We start from the raw sequence: 15,971 nt of genomic DNA, 5'->3' as shown, positions 1-15,971 counted from the left end.
TTTCAGCATGACGTCTTTGATCCACTGGTGAAAAGGACACTTTGATTCGCTCCTCTTTCATCTGTAACTGCTTCAGACAACAAAGTGTGTGCAGGAAAGTGGCAAAAGATTGCACGATTGTCTCTGTCTAATGTGTAGTCTTGTATTATTTTGTCATTTTATGTTAACTTTTCTTTTGATGGTTCTCTTGTTGTATGTTGTCTGTTTAAGAGGAAGGAAATTTCATCTGTGCTGTATGTTACATATAGAGAACATTTGACAATGAAGTTGTACTTGACTTGATGTTTGCTAGTAGTTTACATATTGGTTTGAAATATCAGCAAAAAAAAAAAACACCACCACCAACAACAACAATAACTTGATCCTAATTTCTTTTTTTCTTGCCATCACAGTGTGGAATTCACTGGACCGTAACTAAAAGCATCGAAATCAAATGTTTCAGTTCAGCTCAAAATTCAAATATAGGCCAATCTTCTATTCGGGGTTCATATTTTCATTTCCAATTAAGGAGAGGTCAGTGCCTCACCAGTAATGAACCGCATCACACATCACTGCTTTTGAATGGGGACTTGATTGCTATCTTCTTTATGATTTGGCTATTACGACATGCCCTATAGTTAAATTTTAATCCCATTAAAGACAAAACACATGTTTTGCCAATCAAGTTTTTTTTTTAAAGGTACACATTATGTGTACCTTATGAGCACAACTGTAGCATGTAACTTTCGGTATCGGTGAAGTGTTCAGGTTAATAAATACATACATACAACTTTTCCACATTTAATGTGGATTTGCAGCAAATATAATGGTTTACCCCTTTATATTAAGTTTTATGAAACAACCCAATATTTGGCAATCAAAGCAAATAAAGGTAACTGTTACTCATTTTTACATTTGTTGGAGTAAATCTCTCACAGTAGAAGTTTACACTTTGTTTGAAATCGACTTTAGCAAAACACAGTCGCGTGGACAACGGATGAGCAAATCTGCTTCACAGTCACGAGGTTCCGGGTATTGACTTGACCGTGTGAAGGCGGTGTTTTTGGTTATTTGAGGACTCTAAATTGTCCATCGGTGAGAATGTGAGTGAAGATGTTTACTTGTTTGTCTATATGTGTCGCACTGACTGGCTAGCAGCCCGTCCAAAGCAAAGCCCACCTTTTGCCCAAAGTCCCCTGGGATGGGCTCCAGTTTACTCACAACCAAAGGGAGGGTGAGCAGAATCATGATTGAATGGGTGGAGACTGGCAAAACAGAAAGGCAAAAGTTATGGTTTACAGTTTCGCCCATTGCTATACTGATTGAGCTTTGACTTTGTGTAAGAGTTAAGTGAATATTTAATGAGGGAAAAAATAGTATTTGTCCTTGACTGACTTTGAAGTTTACCATCACAACAACTTAATGCAAAACCCAATGGACCGTCACACGAGAGGCTGGTGTCATATGCATATTTCATTAATTCTTTTGGATCTAAAAGTGCACATTCAAAGTGATTCGTTCTCTACGGGCAACTGGAGTATCTTTGTCTATGTTCGGGGACCAGAGTCACGCCAAAAACAAATTGAAGTACGTCGCCAAATATGAATTCCGTTTTCATTAACAAACAATTTTATTAATAAACAACACAGTGGAGAATATCCGATCGTGACGCCTGCTGTGATCAGAGACAAGAAAGTTGTGAGTCAAAGTTTCATTCTTTGCATTTAAAGTGTTCTGTAGACAAGCTTTTTACTTAATATTTAATATTCATTAGAAAACTAAAATAAGGCCTTGGGGTTTTATACATTTGTAGAAAGAAGCTCCAAGAAGGTTTCTGTTTGTTCAGTTGAACAAGATGACACACAGCATGGCAAAATAATTACAGTTAATGTAATGTGCGTGTGCGTGTGCCTGGATGTGCGAGTGTTCTCACTGTTTTTCTTTTCTAGATACTCCATCTTTTCTCCCAGATTCCAAAAACATGCGTTGTAGGTTGATTGAAGACTCCGCAAGTTAAAACTTTATTTTCTTTATTTTACACATATAATGCACAGGCTTTGACATTCAAAATGAGTGTCCAATAAAAATCTACTTTTTTAAAACTGCTTTTTTAACTAGTAGTCATTTCACCTATCTGCATCCTCTCTTTGCAGCACGAGGAAGGCAGCGCAACAACTAAGCCATCCATTGGTTCAAAACAGCCACGTGACGCTTACGTATAAGGAAATAAATCACTCCAGAGCCTGAGTATTTGTTGACATCTAGTGTTCTGCTTGCGAGTGATTCCCTTTGCAGTAAAATTGCCTCTAGGTTTTAAAATAAATTATTTTCATACTTTTCTTGCAATACAGTCCCAACATTGCTCTTAATGCCTGTCGGTTGCGTTTACCTTCCGACCAATACTGAGGCTTGTAGCATTCGAGGAAACATGCTAATGCTAAATAGCACGACACGAGCATGTAAGTAACCCTTCAATGAAAACTTAAAAAATATATGTATATTTTGGCGTAATGTGGCTGCACATATGTCTGCTTTAAGTGAAATTTATGTTCGACTTTAGCTTGCTTCCAAAGAAGCTAACACAAAGATGCAACCTGTCGCGAAGCTCCACAAAAGATAGGTAACACTGCAACCATCCCTTCATTGTCTGCACTCGCGCACAAGTGACTGTGTTTTTTTAGCTTATAGGTGAGGTGTTTCAAAGAATAAAACATGCCCTCCAACGTCCCCTGTGTCCACAGGGATTTGGATTATGTGAAGAAATGAACCAGGTGCTGGTGCATCATGGCGTTGTCTGAGGTTCATTGGGATGAAGAAGTCCCCCTCCCCAGACTGGGTCCGGTTCAGGCCAAGGTCACTGTGGGTTTGGTGGCATTGCTGTGCTTCATCAATAGTTATGATGGGGAATTTGTGTTTGACGATTCCGAGGCGATCATCAACAACAAGGTTTTTTTTTTTCTTTTTAATATATTGATATAATTTTAATTGAAATATAAGCATGAAGTCTTCATTCACTCTACAGTTGATTTTTTTATGTCAACAGTTGCTCTTCTGAAATGGGATGTATTATGCTAAATTGACTTTTTAATTTATAAATACAAATACAGTGAGTCATATGTTACTGAGCAGCCTGGGTTGAGACAGGCGTACTCTTTTCATCACTAGTTTTTATGGTTTATGGTTTTATCATCACGTTTGGCACCACAGAACAAGGGTGATCGTCTAAATATATGCTGTATATATGGATACCCTCAACATTTGATGATATTTGTAACATTACATTTATACACTTTTTTTTCAACTTTATTGAACATGTTGAAAAAGACTGGGATAAAGTATGAAATGTGAACGATATGAGCAAAACAAACTAAATTAACCCATCGTTCAGGCATAATAATATTGATCATGTTCAAAAGGGACCAGAAGCTTGCAGAAGTTAACATGTTTTTGTGTGTGTATGGCAGGACTTAAAACCAACAACGCCCTTGACCAACATTTGGAGCAATGACTTCTGGGGAAGCAACCTGAGCAGCAACTCCAGTCACAAGTCCTACAGACCACTTACTGTCTTTACGTTTCGGTTTGTACAGTCTGTTTTGTACAGTTGCTTCAGCACACCCAGTATGCGTTAGTTTTAGCAAATAGAAAATATGATGCACATTGATCGGATCTATGAGCATGACACATACAGTGGTGTGAAAAAGTGTTTCCTGATTTTTTTTTTTGCATTTTTGTCACACTTAAATGTTTCAGACAAATTTAAATACTTGTCAAAGATAACATAACTCAACGCAAAATACAGTTTTTAAAGGAAGCTCTTTATTATTAAAGGAGAAATCTAAACCTACATGCCCCTGTGTGTATTGTAGTATTGTAATGCTTTTTTAAAATCATCTTCAGTTTTCGAAGAACAGTAAGTAGTGTAAAAATACTTCTGGTACATGCAGTAAATTCCAACACTACATACATTGTAATGAGCTCTCTTATCTGAATGCACATTTTTCTTTTCTTCAAACTTTGCTAAAAATAAATTTACCTGAATAAATCAATGCAATATGTATATTTTATCTTGTTTGAAAATGGACGGATGTTGATGTAAGCCCATTGGATTTGGTATCAGTTAGCTTAGTCAGTCAACTGTTTTTTTTACACAGAAACTACAGTTTTGGTTGAGCAGTTGTCAATCAGCCGTGGTATATAACCACTGTCATGTCACATTATGTTTGAACATTTCAAGATTGTTGTGTTGCAGGTTGAACTACATGTTGGCCGGCGGCCTGCATCCTGTGGGCTTCCACGTGTTGAACATCTCCCTCCATGCCCTCATTTCCGCCCTGATGATGGACGTGTTCGCCCTGATGATTGGGGGACTGGCTTACGACGAGCGAACTCACATACTGAACCGTGCGCCCAAGACCTCGCTGCTCGCCGCGCTCTTCTTCGCTGCCCACCCCGTCCACACGGAAAGCGTAAGTAACGAACTGAGGTCAATTCATGTTTCAGACTTTGTTGAAAACTAGCTATCTCAAATCGATACCTCCTTTATTTAGTCAAGCATCATTAGGTACTTATGGAGAATTAAAACTAGTGATATTCAAGTACTGATACCAGGTATCAGTTTCAAGTGAAACCAGCTTTATTTCGAGGTATCAATTAGGGATGTTGTGATGCGATCGGAACTCTGGTCCAATCTTTGTGGTTTTGAGCTCAATGGGGCAAGCAGATCTTCATTTTCTGAAATTATATAGGTCACCAGGTAGCCAAAGAATCCAAAAGTTAGAAAATATCTTGTCTGATGGAGCAGTAGTAGCTTATGTTTGTATTACACAATGTTACATTTTGTTTATTTTGTGGGGGGATAGAGCAGTCAGAGTGTTAGTAGAGCCACAAGTGCACACGGCTGAGTGTTCACACTGATCTCCCTCCGCGCTGCACCAGGAGTAAGGTTGTTGGACTTCTTCCCACAGCTTTTCGAATTTCGATCCATCCATTTTTTTTTTAGTTGTTCATTTGTCATTTTCACACATGTTCAAGATAACTCATTCATTCATTCGTCAGATAGAAAGGTTCACAGTTATTGGTCATTGTGTCAATGGAAATATTATTTTACAAAAGTACTAGTTGTGTCGGTACTTGTATTGATATCGGTGAATACTAAAGACTGAATCCAGGTACTGGTATCGGTCTGAGAAAAGTGGTATCAATCATCCCCATTTAAAACCCGAGATGGAAAGATAAGCCAAAAATTGCATTCACTCTGAATAGTTTTGCTTTTGAACAACATGACTCAAATAAAAGTAAATAGTCTTCAAAATCATTTCCTCAGTATGATTATGGATTCAGCGGAAAACTACTCAAGTAATGTGTTACTTCAATGCCAATTAGACAAAAATAAAACATAAAAATGTGCAAATTGATACGTATATTTCTGAATGATATCATTTCAACTAAAACAATAACAGAACTATTTAGAAAATAACTGGTGGGAAGATGAATGAGTTATCAGCACCTCCGTGTCACTGTTCTGCGGTTGTGGTTTTGAATCTGGTCTGTGGCCATCCTGTTTGAGGTTAACTTCTTTTCTTTGTGCATGCACGGGTTTTTCTTTTCCTCTCGCCTAGCAAAGACATGCATGGCACGTTGATTGAAGACTCAAAATTCTTCACTGGTGTGGACGTGAGTGTGAATGTTTGTTTGCCTGCATTTTCCCCGCGATTGACCGATGAACAGTTCAGTCTCTCGCCCAAAGTCATCGAGGATAGGTTACAGCTCACCCACGACTCCAATGAGGATAAGCAGAATGGAAAATGGACGAATGGATAAAATAATACAGTTTCGTTCATACATAGCACAATCGGCTCAGTAAATAGCAGAAGACGACTGCAACTGTAAATGACAACAATTTCAAGAGAGCTCCAAAGTCCGGTCTCCTGCTAACTCGCCTGTTTGCAATTAAGCGACCTCCCATTCAACCCTTTGATGTTAACCAAGAAAGGATCACCTATGGAGAGATTGTGCCGCATCCCATTTTTATTTTTGAGCTGTCAACTAACAAGGCAGATCCCCTGCAACAGCGCACCGGTGTCTGTGTCATCCCGAGCGTTACCACACTAAAACAGTGCAGTGGTTCCATGCCAAGAACAAACACGCCATCTCAGCTGGGAGCGTCAGGACCAAGGTGCACGCGGACACCGCCGACGCCTCGCTATCGGATGCTTATTGACCTGCCGCCTTTATGCGTGTGTGTGTGTGTTTGCTATGAAGCGTGGCTGGAAGGCGCCGGTTTCCTCTCCTGTATTGTCTTTAATCATGCAGGGCAAGAATGATGTGGCGGGCACACGCTCGGCTCGTGCAGGCCTGCTGCACGTATCAAAGCAGGCAACCCCAGGATGCTCACCAAACTGAATCCGAGCACTGTATGGACTCACGTTAACGTTAATGAGAAGTCCTTTTCCTGTAGTTGATCCTGTGTTTTCATGCTTTGGAGGTTGTATAGTAGAAGAATTGTAGAAATGGTGGGCAGGTGCCTTTTTTTTCTTCTTAAGCCAGCACTGTTCTGTAAAAAAAAAACACCAACAGGAAAATAGTGATGGGCTGGTTGACTGAAACTTCCTCGCTAGTATCAGAGCCGTAACAGAGGTGATCCATCGCCTGGAGCCTCTTCTACTGTACATTTCCTGTAAAAGCAAGATACTTTCTACCTAATTCTCTCGCTGTATCCCTTTTCTGTATATATAACAGTACTACGCGGGGGTTGGTTAAGCTGTGGGGCAAAGTAAAACCAGCATTAGGTAGGACAAAGAAAACATAAATACTGCAAAGAAATCTACGCTCGAAAATGGGTGGATTGATGGTATCCATCTTACATTTTTTGGATTTTCCTAAAAGGTCATAATAGCTGTCTGGTCTTTTGCATTTCCTCCACAAAAGGTGGCAGGCATCGTAGGTCGAGCGGACCTATTGTGTGCGCTGTTTTTCCAGCTGTCCTTCCTCACGTACTGCAAAGCTTTCAACAAAGGTGAGTTTGTTCCAACCAGAATTCACCGATTCCATTTGACCAACAACGCAATGTTTTGTTTTATTTCCTCCTCTTAGGTGTGGACAAAAATGGTGGCTTTTCTGTGTGCTGGATTGTGGTCAGCCTCTCACTGTGCGCCGCCGCCATGCTTTGTAAAGAGCAAGGCATCACTGTCTTGGTACAAAATGATTCCATCGCATCATGCCTTAAGACATTTTGCAGCAATGGCATGTCCAATACATCTTTTTAATGTCTGTAGTCATCAGTTTGTAACCATGTTCTAGTGCAACCAATCTCTAACCGGTAAATTTATTTTAGTTTAAGGTGCACCAAACCAGAACATAGCCCTTGTTTATTTAGTACAGTATAACTACAACGTTCTTACCATTACGAGGGGAAAAAAAGAACTAATAATTTTAGCTGATAAATGGCAACATTTCCAACACAAAAGTAATGGCATCAGTCGGACAAATGTTCCAAATAAAGAAATAATGTCAAGTACCGGTAATTACAAGAAAGAAAAAGTTGCAAAGTTACAACAACAAAAAAGTTCCCATTTTGTCACCAACTGTTTATTTTGGTAGTCCTCAACCCACACTCCGTTCCCTTTGTGTGAAATAACATAACCTAGAATGGAGATAGCGGAGGCTGTCATCATTTTCACTTCATGTGTAACCCAACGTTGGAACTGGAGCTAATGCGTTCTTTTGTCACTGACCTATATGATCATGTCCGTCTTGCGTGTCTTTGCGTTTTCCCTCCAGGGTGTAAACGCAGCATTTGATGTCCTCCTCATCTGTAATGTTGACGTGTATGAACTCAGCCAGAGGCTAGTCCTCAGGAAGACCCCTCTTAATGTGAGTTACAGTACTCCCTCCTCCCCTGCCCCGCACTGTCATAAATCATGCTCCCCCTCGTATGATTAACGTCACATTGCATACATAGCGTATGCAAAGCTGCCTTAATTAGACCCCATCGATCTGGGCAGGCTCACACCCGCACACATGCATTATGTATGTACCTATGTACTGTATATGACGTATGTAATTACATATGACAGGCGCGCGAGATGCTGTGGACGGGCCTGCCGATGCGATTGGCCCTCATCGCTCTAGGCGGCTTCTTCATGCTCTACACCCGCTGGAGAATCATGGGAACTGGGCCGCCGGCGTTCACTGAAGTGGACAACCCCGCCTCGTTTGCGGAGAACATGTTCCTTCGAGTGAGTCAGACTGGGTAGTCCTCAAAAGAGCTTTTACTGTCTTAAAAATATGATTGTGATTTTTCTGTTTAGGACTGAGGAGGCAATGAATCTAATTCAATTCAAATGAACATTGCGTTGTAGGAGAAGGCCTTTTTCAAATCGCAGAGGCTGCAATTTGGAAAAATAAAACTTCTTCGCTAAGAAGTACTGAAAGCTGAAAATGTGCAATGTTAAAATTAAAAATTTTTTAGTTTTTTAATTTTAGTTATTGTTTGAAGATCTCTTACCAAGCTAACAAAGCAAGCAGGTCCATAAATCCGTACTGCCCCTCCCCATCAGTGTGCGGAAAAGTGTGTCACCATTGCATTTTTCTGGCAAATATGCGTCAATAAAATAATGGTGGGTTGAAAGAACGAACTGTCGCATTGTGTGGCTTATTAGCTGGCATACTTACATACTTAGAAGAATTACTGTATATACAAATTCATTTATTGTTTGGTAAGAACTACAATACATGGGAAAAGGCCCTTGAAAAAAATTGTTGCATATTCAATCGCAAACATAAAACTGTCACTCAAATAATATGCAAAGCCTCGAAAGAAAATAATAAAACAATGAATTAAACATGCTACTGCCCCAAAATGATTTTTACTCTTCCCCCCTCATCTTCTCCCATTCTGATGATTGACAGGTGGTCAACTATAATTACTACTACGCCCTGAATGGCTGGCTGCTGCTGTGTCCCTGGTGGCTGTGTTTTGATTGGTCCATGGGCTGCGTGCCGCTCATTAAGTCGAGTGCCGATTGGAGGGTGGTGTGGCCGCTACTGCTCTGGTGCGTCCTGATAGGCTTGGTAGGCCAAGCCTTGTGCTCCGCAGACAGCCAGCAGAGAAGGTAAGCAAGCTGAACCATCTCAACGTCTTGAAGTGAGCTTGATTATTAAGACGGTGCTTTCTTTTCCTAATTCTGACTAGACAAGTTTTACTCGTTGAGAGCTGGCCTCTCTTTAGCAATTCGGGTCCTTGATGGAACTCTCTGTGTGCTCTTGTATAGAATCATTTCACATTTGTCTTCTCTTTCCTGACGAAGGACCCTAAGCCTGGCTCTGGTGCTGCTGGTGGTCCCATTTCTGCCGGCCTGCAACATCTTTTTCCGGGTGGGCTTTGTCATCGCTGAGCGCGTACTGTACCTGCCCTCGGCCGGCTACTGCCTCGTTTTGGCTTGTGCCCTAGCACAATGCTGTTACCGCTGGGTCAAGTACAAGGTGGGGAGAATGTTGTGCCCCCCCCCCCAAAAAAAGCATTTAACATCTATCCGACTGAGCTCTTTCTCTTCCATTGCTTGTGAGCACCTCTACTGGCTCACTTTGACTGTTTAATTGCTTTCAAGGATTTTCGATTTTTCTGTGATGTTTTGAATAGTCTCATGTGTTACAGCGGTTGGAGCAACACTAAAAAAAGGGCAAAGTGCAAATATTACATCATGCGTTGTGTCTTCAATAGGGTGGTTAAAGGCATTACCCACATTGTGATTTTGTGTTTCTGCAATTTTGCGATGGCAATTGAGGAAGTCCTTAATCTACCATTGGGGAAATGAACAATTAATCAATAACCATTAGTAATGAATAATTTTTCGCTGCTGAGAACACCTGATGAAAATGTATCAATGGATTCATTGAACTTTTTTCCAGCCGGTGGAACTGCACTCCCATTTTCTTCAGTCCGTTATGTATGGTTAAAAAAGATCTATTTGATGTATTTGAAATCACTTTTTGTTTGTTTGTTTAAAATGGTCCCCAAAATACTTCAGTTTTCCACTACAGCCTTCTCAGGCGTCAATAATTTAGCTTACATTAATTGATTGCACTTCCAGTTGCTTCCTCCAAGTAGTGAAGTTATGAGCATATTGCTTAAGGACAACACAGTTGTGTAACCTCCAAAGTTGAACACCGTCCATTCAACCAAACAAAATAAAGTACAACCATGGTGCTAACAACCACCGATTCTTGCAAACATTTATTGTTTCAAGTTATGTCAATGACCATTGTGAGTGTTTCTTTCATTAACAGAGGGTCACCAACATTTTTAACATGTTGCACATTTAGCTTTTTTTTTTTCCTTCCTCCCCCGCAGAAGCTATTGTGCGTCTCCATGTTAGCCTTGATGGTCACATTTGTGGCTCGCTGTGCTCTCCGCAGTCACCAGTGGCGGTCTGAGCAAAGCCTTTTCACCAGCGCACTGACCGTGTGCCCCCTGAATGCCAAGGTAAAAAAAAAAGACCCTTTCTTCCTAATGTTCAATCATCAATGGCGTGCTGATTTCTCAGGTCCATTACAACGTCGGGAAGAATTTGGCTGACAAAGGCAACACCACATCTGCTATTAGCTATTACAGAGAGGCCATCAGGTTAGTGTTTAATCTATTTTGGCACATTTCCATTAGTAATTGAGAACTCTCTGCGCATATCTTACAGGCTTCATCCCACCTATGTGCACGCCATGAACAACTTGGGTAACATCCTCAAGGAAAGGAATGAGCTGATCGAGGCAGAACAGCTCCTATCCAAAGCAGTTTCAATCCAGTGGGTTGTCAGCAAAGCGACAAAAACATTGCGCTGGGCGCTCGACTAACAACATTTTTCCCAGACCGGATTTCGCTGCCGCTTGGATGAATCTGGGTATCGTGCAAAACAGTCTGAGCAAGTTTGAGGAAGCAGAAAGAAGCTACTTGAACGCCATCCACTTCCGGAAGAAGTATCCGGACTGCTACTACAACTTGGGACGCCTGGTGAGTTCGAGACCGCATTTCCATTTGAAATTCCAGCAACACTTTTTGGTCTTGGTGTAGTTCCTGGAACTAATAGGATCCATTCCTATGTCCAGCCCTGCAAGTTTTAGCCAGTCTTTCACATAGTCCAGTCACATATTGATCCTCCAGAAGTTCCTTGGGCATTCCCACTCCAGGATATTTTACTGTAGAAGTCATTGTACAATAGCCAACAAAATCACACATGTATTGATATTTTGTTTTCACCCTGCCAGTATGCAGACCAGCAGAGACACGTGGATGCTCTGAATGCATGGAGGAACGCAACCGTGCTCAAACCTGATCATAGCCTCGCATGGAACAATATGGTCATTCTACTGGACAACATTGGTATACACACTTGTGCGCACATACATGCACGCACGCAGCTTATATGCCTCGAGTGTGATGAAAAAGTCTTAACTTAATGTCACCTTGCTTACGGCTGGTTCTGCTGCTTTGATTAGCAATTAAGGTAGCAACCAGGTTTGATCTTTGTCCATTACAAAACCTTCATTAAAGGGGAAGTCAAACCCAACATTTTCTTTACAACAAAGTGTTCTGTGCACCTTCACGAGTCTAAACACTGCATCCTGCATTTGTCGTAATCTCAGGTGGCGACCATTGTGCTACTTAATTGAATACACTACAAAGACAAGATATTTTGTCTTCAAACTGATAAACTTTTTTTGTTAACAAGTAATTATTAACATTGTATGTTATGGCTATATGGGTTGGAATTGTGTTTGTAGAACGCATACGTTTGTGCTCGCAGTATTTTGGATTAGACGGCCATACAACGTTAATATATGTCAATGACAATATTATTTGCCCACCCCTAGTATGAACCACGTTAGTTTTACGGTAACAAATCTAATAAAATAGAATTGTGTTTTTAGATTGTACAGGTGTACCTAATACATTGGCCAGTGAACGTGTTTACATAGAGTATTCTGTTGACTTAGTTCTGTGTTCCGGCTGGCAAGAACTGTCATTGTTTGTATCTTCTGGAAGCATTTCAAAACGGCCCAACAAGATTAGAGCGGAAGAGCGAGAATCAGCAATGCTTGAAATTTATGTATTAAGGCTTTTGTCTTGTGAGTTTCTCAAGGCGTTCCTCCCCGCCGTGTGGAGAATGCTCTGATTTCCGAACGTTGCAGCCATTTTGTCGGGGAGGTGTTCCCGTGGGGGGGCGGAGTCTCCCAGGGGGACACTGCGGCCGTCCAATCAGTGCCCTACATGTTTGCTGATCAAACGTGGGTGAGCACAGCTAGAGCAGTGTCCCCCAGAGGTCCCACCCTCCATCCGTCCACAAATCTGACTGAAATAATCATAGCCCTTTAGCCATGTTCGCCAACAAACAAACAAAAAAAGGGAAAAGAACAACGGGTGTTACTTTCAAATGGAAAGTATTTTCTTTAATCTGTGGATGTCTTTCCCAGCAAAAGTCTCCTGACTCAGGACTGACTCTCTGCATGTCTGTCTCCTCGATGTTATTTATTTTATGGTGTTTGGAGGGAGGAGGTGATGTGGGGGGTTGCAGACACCAGACGGGTCGGTGACAGAGATCAATAACTCAGGCCTTGTGTTCATCCCTAATTAGGGAACAAACCGCTCGTCCGTGTGTGCACGGGGCGAAAGCTCATCCCCAAAATAAATAAAAGCTGACAGTTACTTTGTCTGTGAACCAGCTTTTATTCGCCTGTCATTACAAACTATTTATCTTAAATTCTGACTGTCAACACACCATATCAGTTGCCCAGTGAAACTATTTTGATTATTCTTATTAACAACGGGGCATACTTGAATGCAATTTTTAGGAAACATATAACCTTACAAAAAGAACATGGACAATGTCTTTCTTGATGTTTCCTCTTGTTATCCAAAGAAAGCTAACACTTTAATGATTTCGTGCAAAATGTTCATGGAACACAGTTTTGTTTTGAGTTTAGTTCATTTGTGCAAAAATTACCGTTTTGGGAAGTTGTCATGCACAACAGTAAAATAAATAAATATAATGTGTATAATTATCGACCTGACAGTGCAGAGGTCGTAGGTTCGATTCCAGCTCCGAACTCCCTGTGTGGAGTTTGCATGTTCTCCTTCCCTGCGTGGGTTTTCTGCGGGTGCCTCGGTTTCCTCCCACATTCCAAAAACATGCATGGCAGGCTGATTGAACACTCAAAAATGTCTCTAGGTTTGAGTGTGAGCGCAGATTGTTTTTCAACCAGTTCATGGTATAACCCGCCTACTACCCGAAGACAGCTGGGATGCGACCCTTGTGAGGATAAAGCGGATCAGGAAATGGATGGATGTATAATATTAGATTTTTTTTTTTCATTCATTCATTCATTCATCTTCCGAGCCGCTTGATCCTCACTAGGGTCGCGGGGGGTGCTGGAGCCTATCCCAGCTGTCTTCGGGCAGTAGGCGGGGGACACCCTGAACCGGTTGCCAGCCAATCGCAGGGCACACTGAAACGAACCACCATTCGCACTGACACTCACACCTAGGGACAATTTAGAGTGTTCAATCAGCCTGCTACGCATGTTTTTGGAATGTGGGAGGAAACCGGAGCACCCAGAGAAAACCCACGCAGGCCCGGGGAGAACATGCAAACTCCACACAGGGAGGCCGGAGCTGGAATCGAACCCGGTACCTCCGCACTGTGAAGCCGACGTGCTAACCACTGGACTACCGGGCTGCTAGATTTTTTTTTTTAATTTAACATCACTTTTACAACTTTGAACGTCCATACGTCGTTCCTGGTGCTATCTCACTTGCTATATCGACTATAACGTCTGCTCTCATTGAGCTTCCTTTTAGAATTAAAAATGCTCCACGGGTTCTTAATAGGGTTTAGGTCAGTGTATTATTGGTATTATTTTCTGCTTTCAACATCCCTAGTAGCCAAGATTCATAGATATTTTTTTCCCCGAGTGAGAATGCTGTGTTGCCTTGCACAAAAATGACAAGTACTTTAACTGCAGAAGGCACCGGTTCTTCTTTTAATGGCATTACAGAAAATGAATAGAATAGAAACTCAGTATCAAAATGGATATTGTCGTATAATTCGGCTGTTGTTCTTCTAATATATTGATTATCATTTAATCACGATTAGCCAAATATAACCATGATGCGACTGGAATATCAGTAGTTCATCTGTTAATTTACCTGATCAGCGACACTGAACTTCCTGCCTTTTCCCCAGGCAACTTGGGCCAAGCTGAGCTGATTGGACGAGAAGCTTTGAGGCTCCTCCCAAACGACCACACCATCATGTTTTCGTTGGCCAACGTCCTGGGAAAACAAGAGAAGTACAAGGTGAAAAAGCATTATTTTCATTGCAGGAAAAAAAAAAGACATCCTCTTCATTGGTTACAAAGCGAAACAGTAGTAGGGCTGTCATTGTTTGAATCTTCTTTTGAAATATTTGTTTCTTCATTTGTTAGGAATCAGAGGGTTTCTTTCTCAACGCACTCCAAATCAATCCAAATGCAGCTGGCTGCCATGGCAATTTAGGTGACAGATATCTTGAGTTATTTTGAGATTGTTTGTACTAATTTAATGTATTTTTTGGTCTTTGACTTTGTGTTTTTATATTTTCATACAACAAACATAAAGGTTGTTTAGTTCAGGCAAATTTAAAGTGAAACACCACAGCATGTCAACACACAGTTTCATTAGTCACAGATGACATACGCTACATTTAGCATACCCTGGAAAGAAATATCAATTCTAATATAGATGAAAGATAAAGATATAAAATTCAGTGGACATGTCTGTCATGACCGACCGCACCAAGATGTCTCAAGGATCATACTCCAACATTTTTTGTTTGAAGCTCCCATTTTGGCTAAATGCCAAAGCTTATACATACATCTTCGACACAATTTACCCAAATGAGCTTCTCCTCCCAAAATATTGGTGGGATTCCAAAAGTTCAGCTCTACAAGCATTCTCCGTGCCACCCTCAGAATTGTACAATTTCCAACAAAATTGCCGCCACAACCTTCCATTCTGTTGAGTGCAAGCCCAACCATGCTAAATAAACAAATAAATATTTGTGTGCCTTTCTAAAGCTGTGCTGTATCATCGTTGGGGCAAGTTGGAGCTGGCTCAGAAACACTACGAGTTGTCTCTCCAATTGGACCCCAAAGCCCCAGGCACACGAGACAACTACAACATGCTCCGACGCAAACTGGACCAGCGCAAACGCCACGCACCCTGACGGCAACCACATCCGTTGACGTCAAACACTCTTCGTTGCACCCCACCGGTGATTTTTACAAACATATTTTGCGTCTTAATTAAAGGCTCGTTTCATAGCTCCTTCCCCGCGTGATGTATTTTAATTTGATTTGCATGTGTCGTATGAAACACAGTTGCCGGACTTTCTGTGTATGTGCTGCTGTTGCTGTTGCTGTTGAGTAACCTCCAACTGGGTCCCAAAGCGGCTTCTAAAGCCGCAGCGACCCGGGTACCTGCAGGCCTAGTTGTAGGCTGTTGACTGGGAACTGTTCCTAGCCCGAAGGCACGCTATTGCTGTTGAGGTTGAGCAAACTCACCAACTGGGTCCCAAAGCGGCTCCTAAAGCCACAGCGACCCAGGTACCTGCAGACCCAGTTGTCGGCTGTTGACTGGGAACTTTTCGTAGCCCGAAGGCAAGCCCAACACCGCTCGGAGGTCGTTCCCGAGTTGGGCTGCTGCTGTTGTTGTTGCTGCTGCTCGTGCTCCTCTTGATGAACACCATGTGGAACCCATCGGCCTCCACACGGGGTTGTCTCAGCTGGACACAACATTGCCACACATGTGAGGACCACAAAGAATCCTTATTTTGGATTGACCCTTGTCCTCCAGTGTTGCATACAAAATCTCCAGTGCCTAGAGGATGTTTGCACCTGATGACAACTTAGTGGTGAAACCAATGAGGATCACACCCTGCAGCGTTGTTCTTTTTCGCTGG

The 15,971-nt window shown here is 41.7% G+C and overlaps 1 protein-coding gene across 2 annotated transcripts; it reads left to right on the top strand.

The window, feature by feature from the left end:
- The first annotated feature begins 2,180 nt into the window (after window positions 1-2,180).
- On the top strand, window positions 2,181-15,333 carry tmtc4 (transmembrane O-mannosyltransferase targeting cadherins 4). 2 transcript variants are annotated; one of them, XM_052082477.1, is made up of 19 exons: window positions 2,181-2,438; window positions 2,540-2,599; window positions 2,721-2,925; window positions 3,444-3,559; window positions 4,232-4,448; window positions 6,910-6,997; window positions 7,075-7,175; window positions 7,762-7,854; window positions 8,058-8,219; window positions 8,893-9,095; window positions 9,291-9,465; window positions 10,334-10,465; window positions 10,527-10,606; window positions 10,674-10,781; window positions 10,846-10,987; window positions 11,242-11,356; window positions 14,217-14,329; window positions 14,458-14,527; window positions 15,088-15,333. In XM_052082477.1, the coding sequence occupies exons 3-19, from the start codon at window positions 2,764-2,766 to the stop codon at window positions 15,234-15,236; spliced, it is 2,226 nt and encodes a 741-aa protein (XP_051938437.1). In that variant the 5' UTR covers window positions 2,181-2,438; window positions 2,540-2,599; window positions 2,721-2,763; the 3' UTR covers window positions 15,237-15,333. The 2 variants fall into 2 exon arrangements, with proteins under 2 accessions (XP_051938437.1, XP_051938438.1); XM_052082478.1 differs by having other exon boundaries at window positions 2,518-2,599.
- Window positions 15,334-15,971: the final 638 nt, after the last annotated feature.

This window comes from Hippocampus zosterae, chromosome 12 (assembly GCF_025434085.1).
Source record: "Hippocampus zosterae strain Florida chromosome 12, ASM2543408v3, whole genome shotgun sequence".
Lineage (NCBI taxonomy): Eukaryota > Metazoa > Chordata > Actinopteri > Syngnathiformes > Syngnathidae > Hippocampus > Hippocampus zosterae.
The sequence above is the reverse complement of the archived record's forward strand: the minus strand, read 5'-3'. Positions and strand labels throughout refer to the sequence as shown.

Coding starts and splice junctions, on each gene's coding strand:
- tmtc4 (XM_052082477.1), top strand. CDS start 2,764: ATGGCGTTGTCTGAGGTTCATTGGGATGAAGAAGTCCCCCTCCCCAGA. Junction 7,855..8,057: donor TCAGGAAGACCCCTCTTAAT/GTGAGTTACAGT, acceptor TACATATGACAG/GCGCGCGAGATGCTGTGGAC. Junction 10,607..10,673: donor TATTACAGAGAGGCCATCAG/GTTAGTGTTTAA, acceptor CATATCTTACAG/GCTTCATCCCACCTATGTGC.